Raw genomic sequence first — 10,835 nt, 5'->3', positions numbered from 1 at the left:
CCGAAGCGCCATGATGGAATAAAGTGGGAAACGTTTGTTTGTTGTTTATTTAAATTCCGAAACAGGAATTATAATGGAGCATAAAGGAGTAACCTTACCTTCATAATAATAGCAGAAAAAATAAAGTAAATAAAAATTATGCATTTAGAGAAAGAGCTTCAAATATTTTATGGCTGTTCTGAGCTTCTGAATTTAATGCTTCAACTCTCTTTTATATTTTATGGATGTCAGGTTTACTATTTACCTATAGTTCTGTTTATGCATATAGTATTTCCATGGATAATGAATATATTAATCCAAATTGTAACAGTTTTTCAGTACAAATTAAAGGGGTCATTTTAAAACCAATTAAATTGCGAGACAGTACTTTTTTTTTAACAATTAATTATTTTTTTAAACAATAGAAATATATATTTATAAAGGCAATTCAAATGTGAATGAATAGACAGTAAAACAAGGCACATACATAAAATGTCAACATTAATACCTCAGTACAAAGGTATTAAAGGAATAGTTCACCCAAAAATGAAAACTCTCTCATCATTTACTCACCCTCATGTCATCCCAGATGTGTATGACTTTCTTTCTTCTGCTGAATACAAACAAAGATTTTTAGAAAAATATCTCAGCTCTGTAGGCAAGTGAATGGTGACCAGAACTTTAAAACTCCAAAAAGCACATAAAGAAAGCATAAAAGCAATCCATACGACTCCAATGGTTTAATATATGTTTTCTGAAGGGATGCAATTGCTTTGGGTGAGAAACAGATTAATATTTAAATCCTTTTTTATTTAATTTAAAATTTTTTTTACAATAACTCTCCACTTTCACTTTCACATTATGAAAGTATAAACCACTGGAGTCGTATGGATTACTTTTATGCTGCCTTTTGAGCTTCAAAGTTCTGGTCACCGTTCACTTGCATTGTATGGACCTACAGAGCTGAAATATTCTTCTAAATATCTTCATCTGTGTTCAGCAAAAGAAAGAAAGTCACATCTGGGATGACATGAGGGTGAGTAAATGATGAGAGAGTTTTAATTTTTGGGTGAACTATCCCTTTAACAAAACTGATAGAAGAAAAAAAAGAGGGGTCTTTTTATTCATCTTCTAACAAATTAAGCTCTTGTATAATTTTGGCAAATTTACAGGCTTGTTTACTTTTCTTACATCTTAAGGATGGAAAATGTTTACAAATAGTATCTTTTTAAAAAACGCAAAAATCAGGCTTTGTCTTCATACTTACATTTAGTTATTTAGCACAGTGGTTCTCAACCACTAGGGGGCCTCAGCACACTTCCTGGGGGGCCTCAACATCTCTTAAAATATGATTGATTATTATCATTTTTATGCAATTATTATAATTCAACTTAATAAAAATGCTTAAAAAAAACAGTGTAATAACATCCGTCAACATCTTGCTTTTTATGAAGAATATACAGTTCTAGACATTTCTGGAATCACAAGTTTTAAGGAAATATCTTATTATATAAATATCTAATAGCCTACATGGGGGGCCTTGGAGTCAAAAAGGTTGAGAACCACTGATTTAGCAGATGCTTTTTTTATCCAAAGCGATTTATAAATGCGAAACATGGCATAGCAATCAATTTACACTTGCATTTCTGAGTTAAATAAACTTCATTACATTCATGAAAACTCACCCAACAACACGTCAAATACAATATGGTTTCTAGGACATGACCGTTTTTCCAATTACTGTGCACTGATATCCATCAGCTATTTTCACCTCATTTCAGCCACTAGATCGCACTGTTTATTCGAGAAAGCGTCAAATCGGCGGATATGACGACATATTGTGCGCCGTGCAGCCCGCGTCGTGTGGACGTGTTTGTAGTGCACATTAGCTTTCATTAAACAAGCGTTTTGTTTTTAAACGAAACCATTCTGCATTTGTAAGAAAATAAGGGGTGAGTAAACCGTTGAATGGGCTAAATGTGATTATGACTCATAAAGTTCTATTAGTTTAGAATAATTAGGTTTACTTCACAGTGGCACGGTAATGCCATTGTAAGTATGGTGTCCATACGTGATTTGTAAGTCAAGTATGATATGGTGCCTCAAAAGATACTTATTTTTAAATAAGATACTTCTTGATTGCTGTACAATTAGTTGCAAAGATGTCCGATGAAGACGAAGCCCCCGTTGTGAAAAAGGCCAGGATCTTCTATGGAAGTCTTGAAGAAAAGGAGAAGGAGCGTCTCAGCCGTGAAGGAACATCCACCACTGTCAGAGATGCTGTTAAAGCTGGAATTGAAGCTGGGAATATTAATATCTCCAGTGGTAGGTTTCCATGACACTTCAAAGCAGAGAAACTTAAATGTTCACTGAGTATTTTCTATACCCCCTCATTAACATGTACATATAAAGATAAATGATATTATGAACTATGTTTAAAAAGATAGTACTGTTAATGAATACATTTGAAAAGCGATGTACACTCACAAAAACAAAGTCATATCATCATGCTAATAAAACCTGTACAAAAATGACTGAGTGCAGCTGTTATATACTAACTCAAATAGTTTTGTGAGAGGTCGTCTGTGGCAGTAAATGAGGTTTCGTTTGCTGTCTGAGTTGTGTGATTTGTGTCTTTCCTCAGGTGAGTCAATGGAGATGGAGGAACGTGTGAGTGAGCGACAGGCTGAAGTTCTGGCAGAGTTTGAGCGCAGAAAGAGAGCCAGACAAATCACCGTCTCCACTGATGATGCTGAGGTGAAGGCCTGCCTCCGAGCTCTTGGTGAGCCAATCACGCTGTTTGGGGAGGGGCCTGCCGAGAGACGGGAGAGGTGAGTGGCCACGTATTCTCATAAAGCCTTTTGACTATTGGCATAAAGTGTGGTTCACTTTAAAGCTAATTTCGGCCAAAAACTGCCCACTTAAGCCAAGTGTACACTACACGACTTGCAGTCGGCGTCCTGCGACACATAGTTCGGTTTTTCGTCGTGCTGGTGCGATCACTTCAGGACTGTAGTGTATCAACTACACGACCACTCGTCCCCGACTGAGACCATGTGTACTCCTGGTATTAAGATGAGTTTTGGGTGATCTGATCACAAATGTACATGCGAGGCATCACCGTTACACCTGGTCGTCTCTTTTGACCACTTGTGTTTGGATTTCGAGGAGACAGTCTCTGATTTCATGAGGACAGACATCAGTCATTACATCTGTGTTTTACTGAATGATAATAAAGCACAAAAACGTAAAAGACGAGAGCACAGTTTCTCTTAATATTCCCAAACATGATGTTTAGAGCGGAATTCTGAGTTATTTTAGTGCAATACCTGTTACTGAGATTCTAATGTGCATGCTGCTCATTTCTGTATCCCTATTGTACATGTTCATGCATTAAAAAAAAAAACGAACCGGCGAAAAACCCGCCGTTACAGCTGTCTTTAGTGTCGCTCTGTTTCAAACGGATCACCAAAAATGCATCTTAAAATGAAGGTAACGAAATTCATTCATAAACTCGCACAGTTTATTCTTGATACATGTCAACAAACTTGACGCGCTTTATTGGCACCATTTGCAAAGGAAAAAATAATAAAAACAGCTGATATAATAAAGCGAGTAGGGAGATGTGAGGTTTTATTTTCTTATTATTTTTCTCTCATTCTACCCAATACCTAATTGCTCTTCTTTCAACAAACAAGAAAGAAAGTCTCGCACATTTTTCTATTTGCAAAAGGAAACATTTAAGAAAAACAGCTGAAAATAATAAAGACAGCGGTTTGGGAGATGTGGGTGAAGTTTCATTTTATTTTCTAATTCTTTTTTTTGCCTTCTGCTTCCTGATGCCTTGCCCTCCTCTTGCGCTCTGTTTAAGATTGTTCTCTACAGTCAGTTGTTGATTTAAAAAAAAAAAAAAAAAAAAAAAGAACCATTTAATTCTAATCCCACACAAGACAGATGAGATACAGCCATTCGAGTCCTCTCTCGTTAACATGCGCTCATTTAAAGACTCTGTTTACAGAAATGTCTTTCTTAAAGAGACAGTGCAGATTTTTAACACATGTTCAACAAATCAATGTAAATACCTGTAAATAGTACAAATTATGTTATTAAACAATAAATATGTAACACAAAATGTGCAATATAATATCATATTTATTGATTGAATACATGAATTTTTATATTTTTAAAGCTAAAATTTGACCAAAATGATGAAAAGCTAATAAAATACAATTTGTGAAATTAATATTTTCGTAATGTACCTAGTTAGAAGGTCCCATGTATAATTAACAGCATTAGCTGGGAGAGAATTTCTTTCATATGTCAGCAAAAGGGACATTACTGAAATATACCCATATTAAACAATATTGAATCGAGAGCTTGTGAATTGGAATCGAATATCCAGCCGTAAATACAACAAAAGCACTATATTGGGGAAAGTTCACTATATGGAGAAAGAGTGAAAATGAGTCAACTTGGACACCGCTGTAGACTACTGCACACTATGTATAGGTTAAATATTATGTCCTAAATGATGGGGGGAAAAAATACTTGATATCCAGTTTTTTTTTTTTTTTTAATTCTGATAAATTTTAATCAGATTTCAAAGCATGTGATTTTGATCTGTTAATAAACACAGATGCATTTTTTAGCTGTTTAGAGACCACAAACAACTAAACAGATTTTAGTCAGATATGCCGAAAAATTAGATCTGAGCTTCCTGTCTGAACAAAGCCAAAGTGCCTGAAACAATACTCAGTGTACATGCTGGTTAGATTTAATGCACAGGAAAATCTTGAACAAAATATGGCCTATGCTTAGATATACGTAGATATTCTTTTTCTTGTCAGTGTTAAATTGTCATTTCATTATTGACAGATTTTTTTATGATTCACTGGTTTATTTTCCTTTTCCTTCTCAGATTGAGGAATGTTCTTTCAGTGATTGGTCCTGATGCCTTGAAGAAATCAAAGAAAGATGAAAAAGCGAAACGCAGTCAAGATGAGGTAAGAACATGTTTCAACTGTAACTCTTCCAGTTTTGAACAATTTATTCATAGCTACAGTGGATTTGAATGACACGTGGAAAGTGATTGTTTGGCATGTGTTGTGCAGTATCAGCAGACGTGGTACCATGAAGGACCTTCCTCTCTAAAAGAGGCACGCCTTTGGTTGGCAAAATATTCACTGCCCAGGTATACACAACTAGTTCATTAGATGTTAAATAATAATAATAAAAAATACCTGTTATACCTCATTTTTTTAAATAAACTGTAGCTAACAAAATGTCTGTTGAGTATATTAAAAACATCTTTGGTGTCCCCAGAGCAGTGCAAAGGTTAGATGCTGCAAGGGCCTATAGAGAGATTCCAGAATCTACACGAACAGTTCGACAGCAAGAGCTTCACAAAACTCTTCGGGTAGGACAGCATGCTTAGAAAACCAATGATTTTATTATGTGTTGTCATTTATTTCTCCTGATATTATATATTTTTTTGAGATTATGATGATACTTTTTTGTATTTAGAATCTAAATAACTTCTGCAGTCAGATTGGTGATGATCGTCCAATATCCTACTGCCAGTTTAGTCCTAACTCTAAACTGCTGGTGACTGCGTCTTGGTATGTTTTGTTTTATTGCTTTGTTTTATTCTGTCATTGTGTATTATTTTTTAGAAATATCTATTATATATTACTGTAAATTATTGAATTATATTAGAATATATATGTATATGTGTGTGTGTGTGTGTGTGTGTATATATATAGAGATATGTACATACATTCATAAATTTTTCTCATTTTGTACTATTTTTATGCTTATTTATTGTATCTGTTATAGGAGTGGCTTGTGTAAATTGTGGAAAGTCCCAGATTGTACACTTGTTCGCACATTAAGGGGTAAATATAAGCACAAATGTTCTGTAGTGTTTATTTTGGGAGTCTTGTCAAATTGTTGTCCATTTTTTTCTTACTGGTACTCTTATTTAACATTTTAATACCACTGGACTTAAATTGAAAGTGACCTCTTTATCTTCAGGTCACAATACCAACGTAGGAGCGATTAGCTTTCACCCTCAAGCCACGCTGACACTGGAGGAGTCGGATGTCAGCATGGCCTCCTGTGCTGCTGATGGATCTGTTAAGCTGTGGAGTTTAGACAGGTGTGTATTGGTAACACTGTTTTACTTCAGAAATTGAGACAGACAATATTTACAACGTTCATGTGTTCTTTCCTCTGTAGTGATGAGCCAGTAGCAGACATTGAAGGGCACTCCATGAGGGTGGCTCGGGTCGCCTGGCACCCATCTGGGCGTTTTTTGGGCACAACTTGGTATAAATATTTATATATACATGTGTATATATATATTTTTTTATTTTAAGTGACCACAAAAATCTGACACAATTCAATCTTTAAAAAAAAAAAAAGAAGAGAGAAAAAGGAAAAAACCCTGAAATAATCTTTCATATCTTTTTACAAAATAAAGACTCAAATCAATAATTGAAACTTTGAACATCATTCATTCATGGTATTGAATATTTTTGTTGAACAAAATTTGTCATGCTAAAAGTTCTGTATTGTTTCTCTTTGAGCTATGATAATTCATGGCGACTCTGGGATCTTGAGGTCCAAGAAGAGATTCTGCATCAGGAGGGTCACAGTAAAGGTGTTCATGACCTGCATTTCCATCCAGACGGCTCACTTGCAGGAACTGGGTAAGAACCTAAAACTGAACCCTGAGGCACTCCACTGTGTTGTAAAGGAATAGGCATAGCACTGCATCTAAATAGTTACTTTCATGCATTTAAAAGTCATTTAGAGTGTCTTAAATAGCGATGTGCACAGAGATAGTCACTTGGTAAAAATCACTATTAAATATTCTATATATAGAATATATATATATATATATATATATATCTGCAAATGTTTCGAGCTGGGTATATTATAGTGTACGTGCTTTTCCCTTTTCCCTCTATACTTCCAGAAATGTTTAATTTTTCCATTGTGTTGATTTATGTTGTATGGCTCCATCCTATTATGTTTGTTATTCGGACTGTTCACGAACATGCACACTCTTCAAAAACCTGTAAGAACGGTGCTTATGCGTCAGCATGACCACATAAGCCGCGTTCTGGAGGAGGAACCCAGGTGTGTCAAACCGCTTTTTCTTAATCCCTTAAAAGGCGTAAAGAAATCGGCGTTCTCATTTACATTTCAGAATGCCACTTTCTGCAAAAATCCTGGAATAAACCGTTTTCTTAAGTGCATATAAACGTGGTCATGATGCACCTCTCACGATCGCACAGAGCAGCACGTTACCCATTCGCTCTGTGCGTGCACTATTTGTTCACATCAAAGTCACACAGCCTTTTGTGGTTTAATATTGACATATGACTACATCGTGATTCTGATGTTATTTTGATTAATTGTGCAGCCTTGAAGGATCGTGAGCAATTGGAAAATGAGTAGATGGTATGCACTAATAAAGACTTGTTCGTTCTTTCTAGCAGTATAAGACACAAAGACAAATTTGGTGTGCTAGTGTGCTTTTATTGAACTTCAAGTGAAATACTGTATTCACGGCATCTCTGCCAGCAAATCCTAATAAAAAGGGGTTTGTGTGGCATTCACACTTTTCTGATGGAGTGAGCATCAGTCGCTAGTGCACCTCTTGAGGCCAGGGGAGTGAGGTTTACACATACCGCACAGCTGTCACGTACCAGCTGGCTCACGTTACATGAGCTCTCACGGTTATCCTGAATATAACAAACAGTTACCATGCACATTCCTAGTCAAGGGTTGCACGATATCAGTTCTAAAACTTCAAAATACCGGTGGTGCCACTGTTTTTCTAAAAAAGCGCTAAAGTGCACTTATACTCTCGAAAGATGTTAGGGGAAGCTAGGGCGTACACGTGCATACCTTGTTCTAAATGTGGTCATAGAGTAAGAAAGTTATTTCATCATGCCCACAGCATCCCTGCGTTCCAAATCGCATAAATGATGCCTTCAGAGGGCACTTCGAAGGGAGAACAGTCGTAAAAGTCATGCTGTAAAATCGCTAAACTGAATTTCCAATAAACTCTCATAGTGGGGCTTATTAAGATGTTATTCATTATTGCTCCATATACAGCGGTCTGGATTCCTTTGCCCGTGTCTGGGACCTGCGGACTGGTCGTTGTGTCATGTTCCTGGAGGGCCATCTGAAAGAGATTTACAGCATCAACTTCTCACCAAACGGGTAAAAAGAAATAAAGGGCACATGAATATTTGCTTTCCCCCTCATTAGATCTTTCTTTGATATTTTAACCCTGAAATCTTTCCTGTTTAGCTTTCACTTGGCAACAGGCAGCGGAGATAACACCTGTAAAGTGTGGGACCTGCGGCAGAGGAGGTGTATGTATACAATCCCTGCCCATCAGAACCTGGTGTCTTCTGTGAAGTTTCAACGTAGGTGTTTAACTCTAGAGTGTGAGGCTAATTTAACAGCACTGGATATAAGTCAACCATCCAAGTCAGAGTCTTAAAGCTGAAGTGTGTCATTTTTGCGTCACCAATCGGAAGTGCAAAAAAAAAAAAAAACTTTCCATGTGCCTCAATCAGCTCCCTATGTGAATCAGTATATCGTGAACACAAATTTGGGCACTAGCAAGAGTACTGATCCAGTGAGAATTGGGACACTTATGACACGATTACAATTGCTGTATAAATGAAACGCACCGTGTTATTATGAAAGATAAAGGACATAAATGAAGAAATAAATATATGAAAGTGTATTTTAAATGTTTTTCTAACAGCTCTAATATTTAAAAGATTGTTCCCCTTATATCAATATTATGAATAAAAAATAATTATCTTTTAAAGGGAACATAAGGCTTTGACATCGTATATTTACACTTGCGTTCGTCCTCAAAAGACATGACGACATTTCCAGTAAGGGAACATAGTGAGCAACGGCGCATTCTGGGAATTTTTAGGGAGCGAACGTTTCAGTGCACTAGAACGATATTGCGAATGGGACAGCCCTAGCAGTGACTGACTGTTCAGTGCCCTAACTACTGAACTAGGGAGCTGATTGAGAAGCAAATACAGTTTTCAAACAGCTTTCCTAAATACTCCCTCGGTCTTCCATTGGATGAACAAACAGGTAGTCCCAAACTTGAAAACATCCCAAACTTGCATCATTGGTTGAGTCAATGTTACAGTGTCTGGCTGGTCAGTACACTCTAACAAACAGAGTAATATTTTGAAAGAGCTACAGTGTTTACACTTTTTGGAAAAATCAACCTACGAATGGTTTACTTGGTTGTATCTGCATATTAAGCTAGTAGGATAGAGAAGAAAAAAATTACATAGAAAAAAATGGCACACTTCAGCTTTAATTCAGTGACTGCATTCTTAAAGGGATGCTTACCCCAGAAGTTACCTTTCTGTTCTCATTTCTTCACCCTCACGTCATTCAAAACCCATATAAACTTCTGTCTTCCATGGAACATAAAAGGAGAAATTTTGCATAATGTCCAAGCTGCTTTACTTTCATACAACCAAAGCTGAGAGTAAGCAGACCCAAAAAGGACAAAAAAGCACCATAAAAGTAGTCCAAATGACTTGTGCAAAATATTCTTCTGAAGCCATGTGATAGCTTTGTTTGAGGACCAGAAGGAAAAGTCGATAAATCATTCTTCCCTCTGCAGTAGTTTTTAGATCTTGTGCTTGTTTCAGAACAATCCAGCGCATTGTCATGAGACATTTAAGAACCAGTGGCATTTCTTATCATACAAGTCAAACCTTGTGCTTTATATCTTGAGGTGCCAAAGTTGAACGTGCACAAGAACTTTTTTTGTTTGTTTTTTTTTTTCATTTTTGGAGCTTGACTGCCCCTGGTCACTGTCTACCTTCATTTTATGGAAAAGAGCAGCATACACATTCTGCCTAACACCTCTTTTTTGTGTTCCATGGAAGAAAGTTTAGAGCCACATGAGGTTGAGTAAATCAGTGGTTCTCAAACCAGTCTGGAGGCCCCCCAGCACTGTCACCGTTTTCTGACACACCCAGTTTAAGTCTTGGAGTCTCCACTAACGAGCTGATGAGTTAAATCAGGTGTGTTTGATTGAGGAAACATCCAAAATGTGTAGTGTTGAAGGACCTTCAGGACAGGTTTGAGAACCACTGGAGTAAATGATTTTCATTTTCGGGTGCTATTCTTTTAACCTTGTTTTCTGAAATTGGTTACATCTTTGCGATATTAACAGTGTCGATTAACTTTGAGTGTCAGTATTAACAGAGTTTCTTCCTTCTAGCTACGGATGGGCATTACTTGCTGAGTGGTGCTTATGACAACACTGTCAAAGTGTGGACTCATCCTGGCTGGTCTCCTCTGAAGACTTTGGCAGGGCATGAGGGGAAAGTTATGGGGCTTGACCTCTCACCTGACGGACAGCTCATCGCAACCTGCTCCTATGACCGAACCTTCAAACTCTGGATGTCAGAATGAGATGAAGATTGTTCATATTCTGTGTGAGAGTGTATGTAAAAGGCAAGATAGACTGATTGTGAGAGTGCTGTCTTTTGTTTTTAATGATTATCAGTTTGTCTGGTAATGTACTTGAATACCATATACTTTTTCACCAACATATAGGATCTAAAAAGCTAGAACTGTCTGAATTGTCATTTAAAAAACAAAACAATGGATTCAATGTTACTTTTAGTTTAATTATTTAAAGTACTTGGGCACAACACAAAAGATCTTTAAACTCTATTTTCATGCAGACATATTGTTGTCCTTTTGTCTTTAACAATTTGATTCTATTAAAAACATGAACACAATAACATGTTCTCTGTAGTTTTGGTTGTGTTTGAAAA

The 10,835-nt window shown here is 36.6% G+C and overlaps 1 protein-coding gene across 1 annotated transcript; it reads left to right on the top strand.

Moving 5' to 3' along the window:
* Positions 1-1,780: 1,780 nt before the first annotated feature.
* Positions 1,781-10,804, top strand: prpf4 (PRP4 pre-mRNA processing factor 4 homolog (yeast)). The gene is made up of 14 exons (XM_051673931.1): positions 1,781-1,931; positions 2,134-2,304; positions 2,624-2,810; positions 4,898-4,982; positions 5,091-5,170; positions 5,302-5,395; positions 5,503-5,597; positions 5,815-5,873; positions 6,013-6,136; positions 6,217-6,306; positions 6,567-6,689; positions 8,107-8,214; positions 8,305-8,423; positions 10,274-10,804. The coding sequence occupies exons 2-14, from the start codon at positions 2,142-2,144 to the stop codon at positions 10,465-10,467; spliced, it is 1,521 nt and encodes a 506-aa protein (XP_051529891.1). The 5' UTR covers positions 1,781-1,931; positions 2,134-2,141; the 3' UTR covers positions 10,468-10,804.
* The last annotated feature ends 31 nt before the right edge of the window (positions 10,805-10,835 follow it).

Source organism: Myxocyprinus asiaticus, chromosome 3 (assembly GCF_019703515.2).
Source record: "Myxocyprinus asiaticus isolate MX2 ecotype Aquarium Trade chromosome 3, UBuf_Myxa_2, whole genome shotgun sequence".
Lineage (NCBI taxonomy): Eukaryota > Metazoa > Chordata > Actinopteri > Cypriniformes > Catostomidae > Myxocyprinus > Myxocyprinus asiaticus.
The sequence above is the reverse complement of the archived record's forward strand: the minus strand, read 5'-3'. Positions and strand labels throughout refer to the sequence as shown.

Coding starts and splice junctions, on each gene's coding strand:
- prpf4 (XM_051673931.1), top strand. CDS start 2,142: ATGTCCGATGAAGACGAAGCCCCCGTTGTGAAAAAGGCCAGGATCTTC. Junction 4,983..5,090: donor CGAAACGCAGTCAAGATGAG/GTAAGAACATGT, acceptor TGTGTTGTGCAG/TATCAGCAGACGTGGTACCA. Junction 5,171..5,301: donor GCAAAATATTCACTGCCCAG/GTATACACAACT, acceptor TGGTGTCCCCAG/AGCAGTGCAAAGGTTAGATG.